Raw genomic sequence first — 24005 nt, 5'->3', positions numbered from 1 at the left:
TTAAATAACATTCAACTGTGAGTTTGAAATAAATTGTGAAAATACTTCAGTGATTTGTTTTCTACTGTTAAAAGTTACTTACAGACAAAGCATGTGTACATTTGGGTTTGCAGCGTCAAACTGCGAGTAGAGACACATGGAACAGTCCTTGTTACAATTGTTCCAGGTATTTTCAGAATGTCAGTCTTGTGTGTTATTGTTTGGGGTTTGTTTTTAATGAACTCAAATGTCATTGTCAAAGAGTGTACAGCTCAAAAACTGCTATGGGGTTTATTACTTTGAAGGACTCAAACATAAAATGGCTTGAAAAGAACTGTTTAGGAAATATAAATAAAACTTAAAAGTACAGTGGGAAAGCCTTAATACAGTTCTGAAATGCATGTTTTATTATCTTAAATAGTGCATTTTGAGAATATATTTCCATAAACACTCTTGTATGTTACTCAAGGTATCTAACAGATGACATTTGCTTTATTTATTTGTTTTTGCATGTACAGAAAATGTCTAAGCATACAGATTCAACAGCTGAAGTGTTGTTGGAAAAGAAAGGAGGTGCAGGTATAATAACTTTGAATAGACCCAAGGCTCTCAATGCACTAAATCTTTCTATGATCCAACAAATTTATCCACAAATCAAGGTTAGTAGCTCCACTTCTACCCATACACTATACATACGTTATCCAAAACCAATTTGAAAATTCAGTCTGACACTTCTTAGTGCACTGATTTAAAGAATGAAAGTCTGTGTGGGTGCATTGGCCAATAAGCTCAAATTTACAGGATGGGAAAGAACAGACAGTTTCAAGCAAGTTTGACGTGTCGTCTTCTCTAAGAAGCAAGCTGTCAGACAAAGTTAAATTTAACATCTGGATAGATAAGAGACATGCATTATTAAAACCAGGACTGAATTAAAAGCAAGCGGCACTCAGAGTTTGTATGTTCCTTTTGGCAACACCCAACTAGCCAGTTGGCGTGCACAAATTCCAAGCTATACAGTTGTGTTGCCTCTCGATTGTGTGCATGTTTTGTGGGGTAGCTGCATGACTGAAGTAAAACATACAAGTCACTAGGAGGCAAGGTGCTGTCAGTGTCATTCATTAAAGTATGGATATATAGGCACTGTTTCTACAAGCTAGTGAAGTAATGTGAAATTTTAAGCATGCAAATAGTCCTTTTTAATTTAATGATAATATTCATCATACACACAAAGTCAAACTTATTAGATACCAGTATTTGTAGGGCAGTTGCCCATCTTCTGGTAGATGGTTTTATGCTTTCTTTGAAAAACATTTAAAGAAAAAAATACTTCACCTGTAATGCTGAGTACCAGGCTTTATTTGAAGCACAACTTTGAAAGATGGCATAACTTTAAGTACAGTGGTTGGTATATGGAAATGTCTTGTCTCTCTTTTATCTGCGTACACTTACTTGAATAAGGGATATATAATCATAGTTTAAGGGGCAGAAAAAGTCTGTAAAAGGTATCTTTTTCTCAATATGGTTGCACCACTGCTGAAGTCTTGTACCAATGTATTTAATTCAGGAATTCCTCCCCCCCCCCCCTTAGTCTTTGCACCTAGCAAAATATCTGCACAAAATTTGATTTGATTCAATCCTCAATTACCATGGCTTGCAGTCTTTTTGACAAAATCCATCAACAATTTAAACACTGTTTCCCTTGCCATGCATCTTAGACTTATACAATTTTGATGATTTGGCCTGAAACATTGTTATTATATTTTCCATATTCCCAGCTTTCTGCCCCAGTGTTGTGTTCCCATTGAGATTTATGTCGGGCCCTGTTTTAGGGAGTGCTATCTTTCTTCAGAGATTGGGAGCTCTGCATAGGCGTTTCTCTAAAATACACCAGGCAGCTCTGCTGATCTCTGATGTCAAGACATTTGACTCTCAAACTTCAATTTAAGACAAAGTATTTTAAGTACGGTTTGATTTGCTTTTTGAAAAAAGTAAAATACGAATTATAGACAGTATACAGAGATAGCATTTTTTACACAGATTTTAATCTTACGTGGAAACACTTCTTTTTAGACTTGGGAGCAAGATCCTGAAACTTTTCTAATAATTATAAAGGGAACTGGAGGAAAAGCTTTTTGTGCTGGGGGTGACATCAGAGGTAAGGACTGTAGTCACTTAAACATTTGACATATCTTTGCCAGTTACTACTATGCATTGATTTCCTTTATTTACTGTGACTTGGGTAAATGGAAGCTTGCTAAACAACAGTTGGAGAGATTAGTTGTGCTGACTTCTTACAACACCTTGATATGCAGATGCTATTTAAGTTACTTGTCAGGAAACAGCTGTTGGAACATTGTATAAAAGAGTAAAAATTGGATTTTTATTAATAACTGATAATAGCAGCCAGTCATTCCTGAGAAGAGAGGGTTCTTGTCTCTATGTTCTTCTGAGATTTTCATTGCTGACAACTTCTTTAGAAGAAATTTAAAGGGTCCTAATAGGTAGCTCTGTTACTATTGGATAATTTGTGTCTGATGTTTGACTTGGAGATGCCTAGATACAGAGCTGACAATGGTGATCAATGTATCTGTGACTGGAGACTTCCCACAGTTCATAGTTACAAAACAAACTGTGAAAATTAGCAGTTGTTTTAAATTTTAGGTAAACAAGCAGCACAAGTTACTGTTAAATTATGCTCTGCGCCAATTGGCTTCTCATTTTTAGTATTCAGAGTCCTCAGTATAATCAATTTTAAGTGGCTGTTCTATATATTGATATGAAATATCATAAACAAGACTACCAGACAGTAGGAGGGGTTCCATAACATAGAAAATAGACTGCACTCTCACAAGAAGAACGTGACAAAGTCTCCAGCATAATAGAGTTGACTCAAATTTGAAACTTTGCACTCATATATAAGTTTGAGCAAATTTTCTCAAATAAAATAAAGCAGGATTAAGTTGCTGTTTCATTGCTGAAGGAAAAAACCTGTTATCATGTAATACTATTTTTTTTACTACTTACTGTATTTTCTATTAAACTTATAATAGTTACGTGTAGAATTTTTATTTCTCTTAAGCCATCACAGATGCAGGAAAAGTTGGAGATAGACTGGCACAAGATTTCTTCAGAGGAGAATATATGCTGAACAATGCCATTGGTATGTTTAATAGCAAATTCTGAAGCAGTACAGTTTTCACTGATAGTGGCTTTGAATGTAAATTCACTTTCTTTCTTTGCTAATCTGTAAAAGACTGTGGTAACGTAATAGAAGTAGGTTTTGGTTGTGGTTGTTTTTTTTTTTTTACCAAGTTCAATGCCAGTAGTGTAACATATCTTGTTTTTATACTTTGCATACAGAATTTAAGCTGTTACGATAGCTACCTTCTACCATCCCATTGTTCTGGGTAGTTGTATTTGTGCTATGGACGAATTAAGTCTTAGATGTGGACAGTGTAGTTCTACACTATCTACTTCAAAGAAGACCTGAGACAAAAATAGGTGCATGGAAAATCATTAATATTCAGCCAGAAAGCAGAAGATCAAATTACTTTAAAGCTTTCCATTTAAATAAACTGCATAAATGACTACTGAAGCTAGGAGTTAACTGCCTTAGTTTTATTGCAAAGAACCTAGGAGTACGCGGTCTTAAAATAACAAAGACACTGGGTAAAGTTTATTGGGGTAAAGGATATTTATCCTTTGGGTCAAGAGTTTACTGTTTTGTAGAGAAGAAACTTCTCTGAACATACTTTAAAGGCATACAGTTTGTTTTTTAAACGTTGTACCCAGTCTTAGTCACTGCAGGAAGAGAGGTGAACATGTTGCCTATCAACTTACGTTGACAGAAGATCATAGACTTACTAGAGTAAGACTAATACCTGAAGTTATTTTTACTTTGTTTGACAGAGTTTCCAGTTTTAGTAGCATGTTTGTCATGTACCTTTCCTGCCTTCATCATCAAAAATAATATAAGGTTTTAGGTACTTGGGAAAAACTAGTATTATCGTGGCAGTTGGACTAGATGATTGTTTTAGGTCTCTTCCAACTAGCTATTCTAGTCTAGTCAAATATTGCAAGGGTACATACTTTAAAACTTTGGGGTTTGGTTTTTTTTTTTTTAATTACTACTGTTCTATGTCTATAATGAATGTAATTACAAAGCCTAGAGTTTTTTGTAACTTTGGTATGAGTTTATTCCGTTAAGATTGAGACTTCTGCCAAAAAACACACAGGGGAGCTGCTTTCACACTTGCTGTTGGAAAGGCACGCTTCTATAGAAATTTAGTACAAAGACTAGCATCTATAGAAACCTAGTTCAAAGACTAGCATCTAGAGCCCATGCATTAGCTTATATGTTCACATAAAAACAAAGTTAAAAATGCAATTCCATTATATTTTCTAACTGCTAATTTGAAGGATTGAACTGCCTTTTAAAAATAGTTCTGTTTTTAAACAAGGATCTATAGTTGCTGCAGAAAAGCTAGCAGTATGATTGCAGCGAATACCCGTATCAGCAATCTGATTGAACTTTAAGTCTGACCCGAGAACACTGAATATGAGGCAGTGATTTCATTCACAGTGAACTTCTGATTCTTTCCATGAATAGTAATCAAAAGCCTCCGAAAGGCCCGAACAGATAAAGTTGATAGATAAAACTGTGGTACTTTAGGGTATTATCATCTCAACCTGCCTGTGCCACATTCAGGGTTGTAACATGAAACAGAATTGGCAAGACAGAACATGTTTGCATTGCACTAGTTTATAGTCACATTTGGGCTGAAACCTACCAATGCACCTGGCTTTGTAGTAAAGTACTGGAGTGCTGGTACACACTCTGTGCTGTTAGTCCCAGCTGTGAGATGGGGTGCGAGGGAAGCTCTTGTGCTCCGATGTCCTACAAAGCTATTTATAATAGCCAGAGGTGGCTGCATTGTCAGGTACTCACATTGCAAACAATCTGACATCTGATGGTTGTGCAATGTTCTCTTACAACACGCAGAATGCAGTCAGCAGCGTTTCTGTTCATTGCTTAAGAATTACATGAAGTACCTCCATTATAAGTTGATATTTTACTGTTTCAGTTACCATGTATTTTATGTTTCTCTTGCTGAAGTAAGACGTGGAGAAATGTGTTATGTGTACACAGTTAGTCACAGATCCACTCTTTTGAAAAAAGTGTACAATTTTTTTTGCAGGCACGTGCAAGAAGCCATATGTGGCACTCATCGATGGCATTACAATGGGAGGGGTAAGTTAAGAACCTTGATGTGATATCTGATACCATTTGTTTTAAAGTAATGTAATATGTACTTGAGTTGAATGAAGTGCACACATGGCACATCAAACATTTCAATTCAAGAGCAAACATCATAATCTGAACCTTTGTCTCTTGCTTGTCAGGGTAGGTTGCTGCTCTTCTAGTGCTTCTGCTGTTCTTTGATAGCTAGTGCAACTGCTTTTTCTGAGGAACTGGCAGTTGTGCTGAGAAACAGAGCAGAATCTTGTCACTGTAGGAAACACACCTCACAAAGGTTTTCAGAATACTAAAGTGTGAGTTTGTAGATCGTACAAGACCTGAGAAGAATTTTGCACTCAACACGTATTAAAAATAGAACTATATAAAAATACATTTAAAGGACAACTTTATGAAAAATTGGAAAAACACTATTCTAAACTATACTTTAACAGACATTCATAACATCAGTTCTGTATTTTTCCAACAAATAATCCGGGAATGCATCTACTTTCCCTCCTTTGCAGTGCTCCTAAACCATGAATTATAAGATCCTGACTCCCCCTTACCCGCCCCCCCCAAGGCTTCACCTTATTACTAAAGCAACATGGAGGAGACTCCAGCATGTTGCTAGTTGTACGCAGTGCTAATAATTGTTTCAGCAATTGTTGGCTCTAAACACCGCAAATAGGTAGTTAAAAGGGCAATACCATGCTTTTCTACATGCTAAAATGCTATTCTCTTCAGTTTGACATCTGTTGGATATATTTGTCTCACAGCAGCAAGTAGAATACAATAATCTTAAGTTATTTTGAACAATGAGTTTGACAGTGAAGTCCATCTGCCATGTTGTCACTTAGATTTATATTGTTTTCTTGCACATCAGTATGATATGGGTGTACAGTCTATTTAAATTAAGCTTGTCAAAGACAGAATGCAAGAAGTGGAATACTGCACGATCCATCACCTGTCATGACTCGTCCCTTTCCATCTTTCCTTACACATTTAATTTTGTCTATTTTGGTCGTGATCTTTTCAGCTGGTGATCTAAACGTGCAATAGCTCTCTTCCCCTTTGCTTCTCTGCTACTAAGCCGCAAAGATCTCAGATAGCCTTTCCCCCCCCCCCCCCCCCCATCTAGTATACAGAAATTGTTTCCAGCATAAAGAGGGACTGGTCTTTTAGCATTTCTTGCAGAAAAAGTTTTTTTATTGAACATAGGGAACCTGAAGATTTTTGGATAAGAGATAGGGAATCCGTTTGTTTTATGGAGTTCTGAATAACAGCAAGGATAGCTATGAAAGAGCAAAACTGCCCAGCAGCTGATGTCTTTTCAGAGGTCCCATAGATTGCTCATTATGATTGTAGCCTAAGCAGAAATAGAATTTTGTCCTTTGAAAGTATTTTTTTGGACTTAAAAGAGCATAATGGAGTCAGATGATCCTTCATTACTAAGAGTCTTTATTAGTTCCCTTTCTTTTAAAAGACAGCAGTCAGTCTGAAACTTTAGTTGGATACACACATTTTAGCATAGGATACCCAAATTTCAGTGGGACCTTGCCAGAGTTGAACTGCTGTTAGTTTGACAACCTACTTGCTTATCCTCAGTTTGATGATACTAGTAGCAGTTATCTTCATTTGGGGGCAGGCAACCAGATTTTAGTTGAGCAAGTATGTAGCCTTACTTAGGGGAAAAAGCAGGTAGGTCTTAAGTTCCAGGCTACTTTTAAACTTTTTTTTGACCTTGAGTGCTATTTAATTTGCACTTGTTAATACAGCTGCAAGATAATGTCCTTCCTACAGGAGTGCATGTTTTCATCAACACACTTTTTTTTTTCCCCCTTCACTTATTTGCTGTACATGGAAGTATCTACTGTTTATTTAACAAAGGTGATCAGCAGTAATATTTCTCAAGACCAGTTAATTTTTGTGGATGTTATTTTGTGTTAATTTTGAGTTGTCTTATATGCCTTTCCTTTTGACCACTCCTCCCCTGTCTGTAAGATTTGTTTTGATTCCTCTAAATGGACCAACGCTTGTGTAGGAAAAGTGCATTAGCTCCCATCTTTCCCTCACCCTCTTCCCTCACCATTTTGAGCACTGGGAGCTCCATCAGAACTGACATTAACCAAATTTAAGCCTTGCAGCAGCTGTTTTCTATTGTGGTACAAATTAGGTTCACTGCAGTGGGGTTTTATAGATTAAAACTACTAGAACAGCCCTTGAATTTGTCACGATCATACTGTTATCTTGTTCTGCTTGCTGCATGGAAGTACTCTGTCCTACTGTAATTATTCACTAGAACTGCATTCATTCAAAGGAGTTATTCTGTTAATGGTATAATTAAATGCTTTGTTTTGAATCACTTGGATGCTAGGATCTATGTTTTTGACACAATCACATCATATTTGATCTATTTTATATGCTCAAGGTCTGGCTATCTTAGTCCCTACAAGTGAGTGGGAGCTGGAAACATTTGTTGCTTACAAACCACAATAAATGCCTTTAAAAAAAAAAAATTACATACAAGTCCTTAACTTTAGAAGCAAGTGGTTTTAGCTTGGGCTTAAAAAAATCATGGGACGCCCCTTAAAAACTACAATTTCACTATAGACAATTAACCTATGAATGAAAATGCAAGCAAGTCAATCTCAACCTTGCTCAAAAAAGCAGCAGTACACACATGGAATGCTCTGTTGTTCTAATTTAAAATAAAAATCAAATAGTGTATTAGAAATTCAGTTATGTGCTTAGGTAGTGAACGTTGGTACTGATGCACAGATATCACAGATTTGCAATGGTAAAACTTGGAATTGTATGAAAAAAAATGAACTGGTTCCACTTCAGCATTGCTGGCTAGAGGCTGGTAGATGGCTTTCTTGAGAGCTTAATTAGCCAACAGATGGGGCTGTGGAGCTTGTTTTCTGCACCTTTGTGTGAACTATACTCCTGTAGTTCATAAAAAATTGATATTGAATATAAATTACCTTTTTGTACCTATTCAGAGCAGTAGGTTCAAGTCACAAGTATGTTTGATGAACCAAAGATGACTGTGCTTTACTAAAAAATAGTGAAACAAGTTATAAATACCATGTTTAGTGCTAAAGGGTGTATACTGTTGAAGGGCACACTGGGCACATACTCTCATGTTGCTAAAAACTACCATTCAAATTATTTTAGTTGACTTCTATCCATAGGTCTTTATTTCCTTGAAATGAAATACCTGAACAGTAGACAAGAAATGCAGAGTATTTAAACATACTTTTTAAAATATAGATTATTGTCTGTAATTGAGGTCCTAAACTTTGACTTCTTGGTTCTAAAAAGTCCCAATCTTTTCCTGAGTTCTTTGGAGATGAATGGAAGTTTGCTTTATAAGCTGAGTCCAAATCTATGGTTTTAAATAGGGCTTTGGCACAAAATACGTTACTGTGTCAGACACACTCTCTAACAAACTAAAAGAATTGATAAACCTGTTTCAGAGCTAAAGTACACTAGACAGAGTTGAGTGGTGGCTTTCAGATGATTTGGCTTAGAATTCAAGTAATTTGACAGCAACAAAAAGAAGTACAGGGCATAAACTTTGGAAGTTAATGAATGTGGCCCAGGTTGCTGGGCTACCTTTATGTAAAGCATACTTAAAACTTCAGCAGCAGCATATTGCCAGAGCAGAAGCACATCATTTTCAGGAGCCAAAGGCCATTGCCTTTAGTTTAGGGAGGAATCTGCAACAGCATGTACAGAGTACCCTCTTCTGAGTGTCGTATTCTAGAGCATGCATGATTTGGAAGCTTCCTGAGGTAGGCTTTATTTCATAAACACAGTGCCAAATAACCATCAGTAATCATACTCACCTCCCTATTCATCTGGTATTTTTTGACATTAAGTAGACTTGATCTTCAGAAAGGCCTGTAGCAATCAGTTTCACAGTTGAACTTTGTGCTTTGTGAAAAGCAATTTGCTGCTGTTTCAGGCCTATTATTATCCAATATTATTGAATGCTTATGTGTTTAATTGTTAATAAGGCCAAAACAGGCTCTAAAATATTTTTTTTTAATGGATGAGTAAAGACTATTGCTCAAATGTAGGAATTCTTGACTTTGGACAATTAAATACAGGATTTAATCCTTTAGTCTGACCTCTTACACAGTGTATTTGCTAAGTTTATTTTAACAAGTTACAGATTTACAGATTTGTAAAAGTTATGCCATTATGTTACACTTCTTCCTTTAACAATTAATGCTTTCACTTGTAGGATGAGAAAACATCTTCCTGTGGAACAAGTAAATTTTAGCTTAATATGGTAACGTGCAACATAGTACAGAAATGGAATTTGGTAGAGTTGCCAGCTCTCTTAAATCCTTTGCAAAGCCTTGTGCTTTGAGTTATTCTGAAAATCTTACTTTCTAATCTTCATGTTTAGGAAGAGTAATAGGAAGTTGGAACTTTAACATAGCTCACAATTTAAAGAGATAAAGGTCACCCAACCTTATTTCCATCCCTGACTCCCTCGGATTCTAGGGCCCAGTCTGCAAGAGTGATAGCAGTACGCATTACTGACTGCTCTGTTCTCAGTAGAGGGGGACCTTGCATACACAGACTGTAAATACGAGAAGACAACCTTTTAATTGGGTCTTTGGGTTCATGTGCCAATTTCCATTAGTTTGGTCAACACACAAGCAGTACCATTGTTTTTAGGCAAGGGCTTTTCCTTAAATTGAGAGTCCAAGTCTAAGTTATTTACATAGAATAACATTAAGGTGACTTAAAGAGTAGAATTTTTTAAAGTACTGTTTGAGTTGGTGTTAGTCACTCAGGTAGTAATGTCAGATATGTTAAGCTCTAGACTATACAGAAGTACAGAGCTAAGAGGAGCCTCAGGCTTATTCTTTTGCACTTGAAAGAGGGTTAAATATAGCTACTTGATTGCTTAGCAGATTTTTGCCTAATGCTTTCAGAACTCTCTAACAGCAGGAATTCTGTTTTTTCTAGATATCCCACCCAAATGCTTATTCTTTCAAGTTAAGATTCCCTAGTGTCTTAATTTAAGCCTCTAGTATCTGTAATCAATACATTCCTGTCTTAGTCACAGCTCTCTAAGAACATTTTGAGATACTTGCATTCCTTGCTCTCAGCTATCTCCCTTTAATAGGAATAAGGATAATTATTCAGCCTTTACTATAGATTAAGTCTCTTGGTCTTCTTGCAATCCTCTGGAATCTCTCCAGTTTGTGTACTTTACAGTTCATTACCAGAAACCAGACAATATTTCAGCTGGAGGACTCATCGGCATCAAGTAGAGCAGAATAATTATCCCCCATATATTACAGAGATATTCTGTCACAAATAGCTCACGTAAATAGCAGCCTCTCAAAGCAGCAGGTGCTAGGAAGCCACCACTTCTAGTTATTCTTGAAGCCATTACTTTTACCTCTTTCCTTGTTACTTAACATAAACTGTCATCACAGTACATTTCTCTATCGCTTACCTTTTACCAATTTTTAAATTTTCTTTGAACTGAACTTGCTTGTCAAAGAGTCAGGCTTGTGGAGCTACCCTTTTCCTCAAAGACTACAAAGAAGAAAAAAAAAAAAAGTACTTATTTCCTCCTTCAAGAAACCCAAGTGCTGTATCAGCTGGCACTGCCTTTTATAGCTCCACCACACCAATCTGATCAGGCTTCCCAGGTGTCCTGAGTCTAGGCTGGGTGGGTTCCCTTCAGGCCTTTGGTTCCTGCCTGCTGAGACTCTGGCATAGCATGATAACTTAAGTAGTTCTTTTTGCAACAGCATTCCATTATTATTTTATTTAGTTCATGGTTGCTATAAACCCCTGAAAAATGTCTGGGCATGTGTTCCATAGAAAACATACTTGTAATCTCAGCATTTGATTTTGCTTTCTTAAGTGTAGTTCTTTTCATTTTGTTAGTTTCTATCTGATCTCCAAAGTCACATGGTTTTGAATTCAGATCTTGTTTGCCTTCCCAAAAAGTAATCTGTAAATTATAGAAAACTTTGTTATTTCATCATCCAAGCAGATAATGAAAATATCAAATAAAACTTTGTCAATGATTGGCTTCTGTGTGACCTCAGTGAAGGTGCCCTCTCAGTTTGATTGCAAACTGCTGGTAACTCTTAATATACTTTCAGATGATTGTGCCCTCCGTGTCACAGTGATATCATCTAGGCTATGTTTCCCTAGTTTGTTTATAAGAGGAAGCTGTGCTGTGTATGAGGAAGCATCAGAAACATCGCAATTCAAAACATGAAGCTGTTCCAAAATGCTGCTTACTGAGTGATGACATCATTTTTATCAGGGGGTTATTTAGGGGTTCCAGAGAAACAGATGCAGCCAAATTCCTAAACCTACTCTCTGGTTTGGAAGTATTCCTCCTATTGTGCATCTGACCGTGCTTCCCTTCTGGACTACAGATTCAGATTTACTGTGTCTTAGTATGTTGCAGTAGAAAGAATGAACTGAGTACCTAATATTTAGCTTTACTTCTTTTTTCAGCAGTTAGTTCCGCTTCATTTTTCAGCAACGGATTCCAGAGGCTGACATTATTAGAGGAATCTGACTTTCCTTGTAAATCAGATCTCATGACCTAATATGTAGGTTTTTAAGGCAGAAATTTGCTTAGTTGAAGTTTGCATCTTTACTCTGTAATTATGCTCTTTGCATTGTGTAAGGTCCATTTGTCTTAGAATTTAATAACAATTAGACTTCTGGAGAAGAATGACATTTTAACCCTCTTCAGGAAAAAGTGAAACACTTCTCTGTTTTAAGCTTTTGCTCTGCTTTAATCAATAAGGACTTGTCAAAATTTTAATTAATAATTTTCTGGTGGGAGTTTGCAGTGGTTTATTTCAATTTTAGCCTGGCATGTTAATGAAATTTTGCCTCACAACATTCTGAAAAAAATTTTGTAATTATGAAAGTTTATTCAGTAATGCTTTGTATATTTCCAACATTAACTCTTTATAATAATGTTCTTGAGACCTATGGGGAAAGACTTGCTACAGATTTACATCAGATGTGTAATTTTTCTTGGTAGCAAAGTTCTTCAGTAGGTGAAAGTAAATGCTTGACATGCAAAATATTAGATTAACTGAAAGTGCTCATTAATTCAATCAGCATTTTTTTAAAAAGAGTTTTTTTAAAAAAAAAGTCCCCTGTGCTCGTGTGTGTATTTAGGGATATTTGCTGCCAAAAAAGGCATGTTGGCATGTCACAATAGGAATTGGCGTACTTCCCGTGGTTGCCCTGTGTGGAAAAAAACACATTTGCTTATTTCTTAGCTGTTTCAGGTTCTTGCATGTAATAAATCGCCGAAAGCTGTGGAGGAGTTTGCTCCAAAGGTATCATATGAAGTTGTTGTCTTTTTTCAGGAATCGGTATTTCTAATAGAAATAATTCTCAATCACAGAAATAAGAAGAATTATGTGAAAAGAAGGCCAGTTCCTAAAATAAAGGAATTTTTTACAAGGAGAGGTGAAGTCTATTTTCAGGAATATTTTTACACTTCGCACTGCTTGCAAGTAATTTAAAGTATAACTTTTTTTTTTCCCTAATGCTTATTTTAATAGAAAAAAATCTAAAAAGTTTTCCAGTACAATATTCAAAATATCAGCTGCATCTTGCATTTTTTTAAACTACTTAAATTGAAATGTCAAGGGGAAGACGTTCAGTCAGTATTTTGTTTACGTAATATATTGGTTATTTATTAGCATGTCTATATATTATGTAATGTATTGCCTATATATAAGTGCTCTGACAGATCTGGACCATATTCATCAATGAAAATGAGGGCTTAGGGAAACAGTACAAGTTTAAGAGAGTTTACTGAGACTAGAAATGTAATTTACAGTGAACGCTTTCCAACAGCCAATACGATGTTTTCTTGAACAACGTTGTTAGAGCCTTGCTATAGGTACCATGGGGATTACAGAATCACGGAGTGATTCTACCAGTATAGTTACATATAGTAAGTTACGTCTAAACTTACACTTTAGCAGGATTTGGTCAGCAGTTCTTATTAATGTTTCTTATCAAGTAAATTGGTAGTGATGTCATAAGCAGCTTGTATGTTATACATTTTAGTCAATAGAATTCCAGTACTCAGAGGAGCTGCAGTTGAGCAATAGCTGTCCTTATCCTGTCCCATTTTTATCTAGATTGTGTGGCTCTAACTCCTCAGGATTGTTCCTTTCACTACTAACATACATGTAAAATTTCTGGCATACATCTGCAAATAACATTTTTTTCCTTGTTTCTTCCAAAATATGTTTTTAAAAGTGAACATCAATGTTGAATTTAAATTACATATTTGTAGAATGGAATTATTTGGTTTTTTGATTGCCTGATATTCTGTAGTTGGGACCAAAGCAGCATAAGGAAAAACACACCTTTCTTACTGCTGCAGATAAAAAACCCCACAAAGCTGCCCCTTTTTCTCCACATTGTAATATGTCTTTCCATCTGTTTTTTTTTTTTTAAATTTTATTTTTATTTATTTGCTTTTAGGATGTATTCATATAAGTTGTGTGCATATAGCTTTTATACAGAGATGTAGACAGCAGCATTTGAGACTAACATCCAAAAACTAGGAAACATTAGAATTAACCATATCTATAAAATCTTACTTTTTTGCCCACTTGTGATACAATTTTTAATTAGAGGAGCGTGCATTCATGAAGTGCACAGATGGATATTACTTACAGAACAAACACCTATTCATTTATTGTTTAATGTGTGGTGCAAATTTTATTGCAAACTATAGAAATTCTTATTAGTTATTAATATACATATCATGCACTTTGGATGATTCTAACTGCAGCATATAAAAGTTCACAAAAAATTATTATTTTACATAGCACAGCACTTCTATACTGTAATGGACATTATTACCCCTTTAGCTCTTTTTTTCACAGCTAGGAAACTGGAACTTAGAAATGTCAGTGCTTCTTGGGACCTCTCCTGATTCTTCTTTTTCTTCCTTTTTATAAATATGTCATACCTCTTGTCAGTCGTCATGCTCTGAAACTTGAACATCTTTGGGTTTGTTTTAATTTATGCTCTAAAATCTGCCCTAAAGTAAAAGTAATTGTCGTACCGAACCTAGATAAGCTGCTTTCCAATTCTCTCTCCCTCTCCCCCTCTCTCCCTCCCTCTGGAAACTCTCGCATGTGTACCACATAGAAGCTTATGCCCTGTTTTGTTGCCAGTGCTTCAAAGCTGAAGGCATCTTTTACTGTGAAATAGAAAACAGATTTTGCAAGTAGTTATTTGTTGTACTTTGAAACAAACCTTTGTGAGGTTGACTTGTGTACCACTTCACTTTTGTGATATAGGATGTTGAAAACAATGCTAAGAAAGGATTCACTCTTTGCTGATACCACAGTATATTTACCATCTGGCAAGCTGGTCTGCCTGCTAAGCTCCTGCGTATGATCCTGGGGACAAATGGTGCACTTAATTTTGTGGCTAATCGGACTATAGTATCAGCAGCTCTTGACATCAACAAAAAAATAACCACTGAACGTTCAACAATTTGCATGTGATGCCAAAGGGCTTGTCATAAAGCACTGTCTTGAAAACAAGTATTTTAAATTATGGGTCAGTACCAGTGCAATCAATAAAATTCCTCTCCCTCTCCCAGATCTACAAATGCCTGAGTTGTTTAATGTACACTATGAAAAGGAATGGATGCCACTATTTTATACCCGGAAAAGAAAGGCAGGCTTCCTGAACGTACATTGTATAGGTGTTGGTATTATGCAATCATACTGCACTTAGTATTTTAGAATTACGGAATAGGCGTTTACATTTCTGTGCAATGTAACAACATCTAGATCACATCATAGTGCAAACATCACTTGTCTGCTCTGAGACTAAAGTTGAAGTTTTAAGCTGTACGTACTAGATTATTATTTTTTTTCTGAAACCTGTGTATGTTTAAAGGAGGTTTTATTTGTGGCTTCATGGAAAGCTTTCCTACCCCTGCAGTGTTGACTGTCATCGCAGAGATTTTTGCAGGCTTCTGCACAGATACGTTCTTTCCATTTAACACCAGAGTCTTTCTTGCTAAAAGTTCCACTATTTTTCTTTAATGCTAGGTCTTCATGTAGACGCGTAGTCTCATACTGAGATTTATCTCATTATTTCCCTCACCCTCCCTTTATTATAGATCAAGGAAAAGAGTTCTGAAGAGAATTATCTTTGCCTGTTTCTCCATGCTTTCATATTTCTGCTGTTTTTTCAGATTTCCAGAAGAATTTGAATGCTCATTTTCTCCTTGAGTTAGTTTTAATCTGTCTTATACTTTTAAAGCATTTGTTCCTGAGAAATAGAACATCATTACAAAATCCCCTGAGTTCACTCCTGGCATGCCAAATAACTGTGCCCCTGTTTAAATAAAGTTCTGTTGCATGTCCTGGTCTTTAAAGAACAAGAAGTATTTCTTCAGTTTTAAGAAATAACCTAAAAGCTTAGTTATGGATTGATGCAAGTTGCTGAAATGGGTTCCCTCCCACTTGCCTGCCTGCCCTTCAGACATTAAGATGTGATGAGTTGGACATACACATTTCTTGTAGTAGCTACATTTTTAAGTGATAGAGAGGAACAAAGGGCAGGGCTTGTCTTCCAGAATTTTAGAAATAATAAAAAGCTCACACTTACTATCTTTTTCTGAACATACATGGCCAGTTATGTATAGGGAAACTCTGGGGAACAACATTGGGGAAAAAAAGAACGCTTTCAAATTTAACAATAGAAAAAGTTTCACTGGCTAGTAATTACTTACTTTTGCTACAGGCTCTTCAGATTTAAGTCCTCTTATGTCTTCTCTTTTCTTTCTGTTGCAGCAGAGGACTTTATGTCCATAAAAAGTTCTGCTTCCTCTGACATGAGAGAGTATTTTTTAACAAATATAGCTGACTTGTTGCCAGGAAGTTTTGTAGGCTTAATAAATGTGAGTCTTGGAAAGCAATATACAGTAGTGAAAAAGAAACAAGGAAAACATTCTTAATTCTGGAAGTACTCAGAATTTTCTGAAATAACTTAATCAGAAGCAATTCTTGGTAGGAGTTTTTATGTTTGTGTCACGGTTGTGAAGCAGCAGTGTCTGTAGGCCAGACCGCACCATGCAACCAAACTGTTCAACCTGCTGCTTTTTGCCCCAGAGAGGCCAACGTACACAGAAAGGGAGGACACGAAACCACAGATTACACAGGGAGAAAAATATGGCTATTGCAGAAAACTACCCCAATAAAAATGGTTTTAAATAATTGATAAGTTTTGGCTGGTAGTAGGAAAATCAAATCAGGGTTTTTAAAAATTCAGCCTAAATTCTGTTGATAAAGGACACTCATTGTAGCAGCGTTGGTGCACTGAACGGCCTATGTATTTTTTCTTCCCCAAGTTTCACTGTAAGAAGAACCTGACATAAATGATTACTATTAATGTAGTTGGATCAAATTTGTTTAAATAATCAGGGGTCAGGAGAGCAAGTAACATTGGTAGTTCATCATATTCAGAAATTGGGGTTTTTTTAGTATTACATTTGAATCTATGGTGAAGATACACATATACTTTTGAAAACACATGGCTGGAATGGGCTGTCACTGTAGCACTGGTTTGTGCTACAAAGCATCAGAGCATTCATCAAATATTGGTCATTCATCGTAGCACAAGCTTTCTTGCATTTTTGGCACTAGGCTGTAAGGAAAATACTTAAGACTCAAACATCAGATATTATTACAGATAGCGTATCTCCAGTCAGGTCGTTGTGCTTCTGTATGTCAGTAGAAATTTGGCCTGAGAATCTCTAATACATAATCAGTATGAGGAAATTATTAAAATAATCTTTTATATTTAAACTATATTACATTATGTTTTAAAATACCACACTAAATGATTGAAAAGTTCAGAAAGAGCACTGGTTTTTAATGATATTTTTTAAATACTTGTATAAAGTTGATTTCTATGTCATCAACCAAAGAAAGTGATATTCGTAGTCCAGATTGATCTGTTATGCTGCATTGCTCTGGTTCACTAAGTCATCTTGTCTGTTAGTATCTGCAGATAAAAATGGATTATATTCTTTGGAGTGGTCCATAAAATTAATGATGAACGAAGATTAATTTTGATTCAGTTTAAGATTTGCTCTGTCTGGATGCAGGGGGTAATGCTCTTATATCTCTGATTTTTGATCTAATGTAGCTATAAGCTCCTGCTGCTTCCTGAATACAAGCAGCATTCCTGAAGGCCTTTTCTGTTTGTATTTCTTTTATTCTGTTGCTTATGCTTTCCTAGGCTTATGCTTTCCTTTACAGTCTGAGGTTATTTAGTAAATAGACAAGTGTGATTCATGGTTTTGCTGTGACACAGATCTACTTTTCTGTATGTGAACAGATGTTTATGTATGTTTCAGGAAGAGCATATTTATTTTGTTCTGTATGGTTCTCCATTGTGGTGAGCTTAATTTCTTAATAATGCCCTTAGATGTGATGAGTTCTTTGACTTACTAATATGGGTCATTTTCAATTTAAGATAATACAGACTCCCAGCTACAACTTAACTTTTAAGATTTACAGCAGCTGTTTTCCATTTCTGCATCTATCCGTAATTTGCTTTTCATTAGAAAAACACTTTTAATAAGGTTCTGTATTCATCTTAAAAAAAAAAAGGAAATCAATGATAAATTTTCCATACACAGTCACATAATGACTTTTGAAATGTGGCATTGAAGTGGAAGTCATGTGTATGGGAAGTAAAATGCAGATACTCTACTGGCTTTTCCACAAGCTTGTTGATGAATTCAGACGCAACTGCCTATAATATTATGTGCCTCTGAGGTGGGCCAACCTTAATAGTCGAGTTGTTAACACTGTTTTTAAGATTAATATCTTAATATCCATGCAGTAATAGATCTGTAATTTGTAACCAAACACCTTCATAGCCAATCTGTCTCCAGTGATACATTGTCAGACCACCGTTTCTGCCCTTATCTATGTTTTTGATTAATTCATCTATAAACCCTACAGAAAGACTGTTTAAATTGCTTGCTTTTGAATTTCTTAACTCCTTAACTTTCTTAACTCCTTAACTTCTAGTCTCATTCTTTCAATATCCTTTACAAAATTCAAACATTCAGCTGTTGGGGGGGGGGAAAGTTTCAGGCCAGTATTAAGATAAAGTATCTGGATTAGAAACCAAGCCTGATTCACTATTATCTTGGGAAAGTCTGCAGGAAGACATTAGCAGGAAGACATTAGCTTTAGTATATATTTGAAGATCATGAAAGGTAGGGCTCTGACAGTGCAGGATGTAGTATTTTTTACTAAAGACTTTTAATTACTTAGTATATTTTACTAAAGACATTATAGCATGTGTAAATGCTGGGACTATTTGGTGAAGTGAACACAGCCCAACTGCAGATAGTTTAATAGTGTGAAGGGCCTCCTCGGTGGGACTCTAGCTGTGTAAGATTTCAGTTAAATTTAAAAAAAACCCTACAAAATCCAGAAATAGAGGAGGGATGTATTTAAACTTCTGACTGGAAGAGTTTGTTCTTTACACAGGATACTATTAAACTACTAAGCATCTGCCCTCTGTATTAGATGGAGGAGGTTAAACACATACAGGGAATGTGTTAAAATAACCATTTGGGAAGTTGCAAATCAACATACAGAAGCATATCATCACTAGTTTAATAAATTACTGGGGCTTCTATCCTCAAAGCATTAATGTATTTTTCTCTCCTAATTTTATCTTAATGATGGATTACTTAGAAATGATCTTCAAAGAAGTAAAGGCATATTTGCACCATTTTCTTTATAATGGATAAGAAGAAAATATAGTTTTAGTCTTTTAAATACACATTTGAAATTAAGCTCTTATCTATACTGTAAAACTTGAAGGCTATCTAGAAAACAAATCCAATTATGGCTTAAGCACTTGAGAAAGTAAAATCTGATTTAATTACTTCTTTCAAAAGAAAATTACCTCTTTCAAATTTTTATTATTAAAACTCTACAGTTATTTTTATCACTATAAAAAGGAACAAACTTGGAAGAGAAGCTCTCTTCATGGAGTTCACACTCTAGTCTTTGTTACTTCATACTCAAGCTGAAAATTTGAGTCCTTATACAAACTTCTGATTGTCTAGAAAATAAGCCAGAAAAAATGCTTTATGATATATAGTACTTGTTTTCTTAGATATGGGATTAGAAAAAATTAATTCAAGCATTAGAAAGAGCAAAAAGGGGCATGATTTTTTAAAAATTTCTTTATAAACTCATCATTATTGCTGAATATGCATAAAAATAACAGCAGAAATATTGTGCTTTCTCTTGCTGTAGGAAAGGCTTTACCCAATACAATGCAGTAAAAATATGCTGTTATGATATAAAAAAAAAAGTTGGAAGTGATGAAGTCACATTTCCATTTCATTTATGAGTTTAGGGCTGGTTTAGCAGTGAATGTAGCTTTACATGTAGCTTTGCATTTGCAAGAAAACTACATGCAGGGGCATTGCCCTTGCTGCTGCTGCTCAGATGAGATCTACAGCCTCTGTGACCAGTCCTCAAGTGAAAGGGCTGACGGACAGATAAGGGCTGAGACATGAGATTGTACCCTGTGCAAATAAGATTCAGGTATTTGCTCAAATCCCATTTGCCTCCTTGAAACGGCAGTACTTTGCATGTGTAGATTTGGCTTAGTCTCTGGATATAAAATAAAGTATGATAACCAGTTACCTTAAGTGTCCATTTCTCAGGAAATTAGACTGTAGTCTTAAAAACTTCATACATCTATACTAAAACCTGAGACTGGCAGATACTCATTTTACAGAAAAAATTTGAAGACATTTTCAAATTTAGTCATCTATCACCCTAATGGAATAAACAGTGACAATTAATTTCTTGCTGGGCAGAATTGTAAGAGAGGCCAGGGAAGAATGCATGAGAATGGTACGAGAAAATGGATGTATTTTTTATTAAATTGAGATAACATTTTAAAATGTTTATGTGGAGCCCACTCAAAGATCTCTGTAGATAAGTGAAATGAAAATATGTTCTAATATGTTCTGCTCTCTCCTTAAAAGTCTATCAAATATATAATGCTGGTCCAATCAAGTATCACCCAATTAATCCCACTGGTGTTGATGGAATATTGTGAAGACATTTGTGAAGACTAATGGCACATAGGGTAAAGTGCCATTTTTCTAATGTCTAAACAATTAGAAATGTTACTTAAAAATCTATTACACCTTCATCAGACACTGACTTCTTTTGGCCAATGGTATTTAAGATATCTTAGTCTTAATAGAAAAATTGGATGGATAGGAGGACCAAGCAAATGGAAGTTTAACGGTGACAAAAGGAAGTAAGCTGAAACAGTGGAAAGGAAGAGAGACAAAATATTTGTATGAAGAAACTTGTTGTGAAACATTCAGTAGAGGGTTTTGTCGCCAGGTAGGATCTAACACACATTCTATTGGCATGCATCATATAGATAAGCTTTGAGAAGTGAGACTTCTTTACACATATGTTGTGGTTATGCCCAGGAATCCAAATATTCTTGGATTACTTCAAATATTATTACAAAATAATAGTAATTTTGTCAGATAAGCATTTTCTTCAAATTTGCTCTTGAACATTTATCTAAATTAAATAATTTTGTGTGAGCTTAAAAAATATATTTTTATCAGGCCTTGCTGCTGCTGCTCACTGCCTGAATCAGAAAATACATGATAGACAACACCAGGAGAACTGCTTTTCAGGGAAGTGTCTCCTGAGGAAGGACTGCTAGAAAAGAGGGCTAGATACTTAAAAATGTGAATTCTATTTCTGACTTGGAGAACAAAAGTCCCCAGGTTAAATAAGTGAGTTTCTAGCCACATACTTTGAATTTTAATCAATAATGCTGAAGGCTTTTCCTGCTTAAAATACTTCTTTAGGTATAATAAAGTAGGTAATTATCACATTAAAGAAGAGTTAATTATTATTTCTTTTAAAGGTATTATAAATACAACTTTGTGCAATTCATGTATATTCCAAAAGTACTGGCATTTTTTTGTTGGTGATTCGAAGTATGTGCAAAAATGATAGATGGGGTAACATTAACAAAAGGATGTCAACTCACTTAGCAGTCTAATGGAGAAAATGGGGTCACTCGTTTCTGTTGTTGCTGTCACTCATGGGTTTTTGAAGTTAATCTCTGTATGACTCATCAATCTTTTAAAGCATAGAATGCTATTTCAGCCAAATCATAAAGGCAATATGATGCTTTATTAGTGTTTGAACCATAAAAGGCCTGCCACTATTTTGTTGAGATGTGCGTGGTAAATCTAAAATTATTTAATTGTAGAGCAAAGCAAGATGTGTGTTACATAGGTTTATGGTTATAATTATTTTTACCAGTAATTTTATAACTGTCTCCTTTGCTTGTGCTCCATGCATAGGGAGTTGGCCTCTCCGTCCATGGACGTTTCCGAGTTGCTACAGAAAAGACACTTTTTGCAATGCCAGAAACAGCAATAGGTAAGTATTTTAACAGATTATCACGTGTTAACCTGTTTAAAGATTCACTGTTTGTGTAATCAGGATGCAATGCCTTTGACTGAAACCAGTAGTGGTAATGAAAAATTTTAAAAAGGAATCAGACATGACCATATATGAAAGTATTTTCTACTAAATTAATAGAAACTTACCTGTATTCTGAGAGGTTGATCATTGAGGTTCTTAACTTGGAGGTCACTGCCGAGACTGACACAAAGACTATCAGGATACAAGTTTTTAAAAACGGAGGTAGATGTGAGGAACTAAGTCTTTGCTACAGATGTAGGCAGATAAAGTCTGGAGATCCCAGTGCCAGTACGTCAACCAGCTTTATATTTGGAACTCGGTATGAGTCAAACTGCCTGTACTACAAGCTGATCTGCAATGTTAATGTGACAGATGTTGAAATTCCAGCTTTTCTTGTAGACTATTAATGTAGACCCATTACAGTTGTGTATAGATTGTGTGCAGGTGAGATCACAGTGTCATCTTTTATTTTTTAAATAGCAACATGTATCTTGTGTTTCCTAATGTTTGATCCTAGAGCTGCTTTGTCAATTCTCAGATGTACAAAAGAAAATTTTATGTCTCTAGAAAAGTCAGTCAGATTAAAGTGAATGCTCCTGTGAAATCATTCACATTTCCCTTAGAGATGATAATCCTGGCACTGACACCCACATTGAATCTATTATTGTCTGGCACATATACCCCATTAATGCGTTCCTCACTGTCCAAGTTCATTCTCCCTACTTATCAACAATGTTTATGAAGAATGCTCCAACCCTATAACCTATCCTGCATTTCTCTCCTGCAAAATGTCTAGTTTCTACATCTTTCCAAGGCAAGGCAGCTGAAGGATGATTGCAGTTGTTCTTATCTTTATGTCCTCAACAGAACAATAAGGCTAGTCTGTAATATGTGGCCCTGTTGAACACATTTATTCAGAAACAAGAACCTTATCTGGTGGTTAAACAGCTTGAATGGCACCAGACATGATGCTGTTAGCCTCAATCTTAGTTTCACCTGGAAGAATTAGTAGTAAGGAGTAGTGAGCATTATTTTCTTAAAAGAACTTCCAAACTGTTATGTAATGTTAAAACTAAGGAATAATGAAAAAAAAAAAAAAATCAGGACCCAGTTCTGAAAAAAAGAATAGAAGTTATAATAATCTGCTTTTGTTGAGAATGTTTTAAATATAATAATGTCATTACAGGTAAAGTAAAAATGCATGCTTAGCTAGTGATTGGATTTATATAGTGTCCCCTGTTAGTAATGCTTAAAAGGTCTAGCATTTTTCATTTTTTTTAAAGGGTGTCTTACACATGTTATCTATTGTTTATTGCTATCCAACCTGTATGAAACATTTCACAAGACTTCTTAAATTCTTAAAATATTAAATGAGCTGTGAGCATCAAGCCAAGAAAACCATAGTAAACCCCCAAATACAAGTGAGCTTATTATAATTTTAACTCCTGAAAAAATTATTAGAGCAATTCCCTGCTAGCTGATGAATATCATGTAATTTTTCAGAATGAGTAAGTTTGTGATGAGAAAAGTAAAAACAGTTGCAACCTTCCAAATATTTTCTCTGCTGAAGGATAACTTAGTAGACTAAACAGCTCAAGTGTTAATACAACATGAATTTGTTAAAATTCCTGAAGTTCATAATCAGCTGTTGTACAAGGAAACCATTTGAAGCAAACAATTTTTTAAAAAAAACCTTAACTGAGAGGTTCTTTGGCATATAAAATTATTCCAACAATAAAGATAACTTCTTTCATCTTCAAAGGTAAAGATATGAGTAGTTTTATGTTAACAAAGATGATATACTTTACACATCTATTTCCTGTGTTTACAAGGACGTATCTAAACAAATACAGACTGTGAAGACATGTAAAGAAAAAGCTTAGAACTTGCTTAGGAAAGAAAGTAATTAAAACCCTTTTAGGATCAATTAGAAGTAAAACCACTAAATCTGTTTGGATTGAAGGGCTTAGCTATTTTGATCTCTGTGGTGTACATTTAAAATGTCTAGCTGTCTAGATACTGTATTAATTGATTTTTTCATATGTTTGCTTATTTCAGTAGGCATTGCACCTTTTCTGGGAAATGAAAACAAAGCGTTCATTCAGCTGCTACATTTTCACACAATTATTCTGCTCTTATACACCACCATAAATAAAAGGATATAGATAGATAAATATGCCACTTTACAAATAAAAATAAAAGGC

The 24005-nt window shown here is 35.3% G+C and overlaps 1 protein-coding gene across 5 annotated transcripts in view; it reads left to right on the top strand.

Moving 5' to 3' along the window:
- Positions 1-24005, top strand: part of HIBCH (3-hydroxyisobutyryl-CoA hydrolase) — a 46226-nt gene that overhangs the window by 1760 nt on the left and 20461 nt on the right. For all 5 annotated transcript variants that reach the window (XM_075756178.1, XM_075756179.1, XM_075756175.1 and 2 more), the window contains 5 exons: positions 498-638; positions 2050-2134; positions 3059-3139; positions 5178-5230; positions 21678-21756. In XM_075756178.1, coding sequence (XP_075612293.1) covers positions 501-638; positions 2050-2134; positions 3059-3139; positions 5178-5230; positions 21678-21756 — 436 coding nt within the window. In that variant the 5' untranslated portion in view covers positions 498-500. The remainder of the gene's footprint in view (positions 1-497; positions 639-2049; positions 2135-3058; positions 3140-5177; positions 5231-21677; positions 21757-24005) is intronic.

Source organism: Balearica regulorum, chromosome 6, assembly GCF_011004875.1.
Source record: "Balearica regulorum gibbericeps isolate bBalReg1 chromosome 6, bBalReg1.pri, whole genome shotgun sequence".
Lineage (NCBI taxonomy): Eukaryota > Metazoa > Chordata > Aves > Gruiformes > Gruidae > Balearica > Balearica regulorum.
This window is presented reverse-complemented; position numbering and strand designations above follow the sequence as displayed.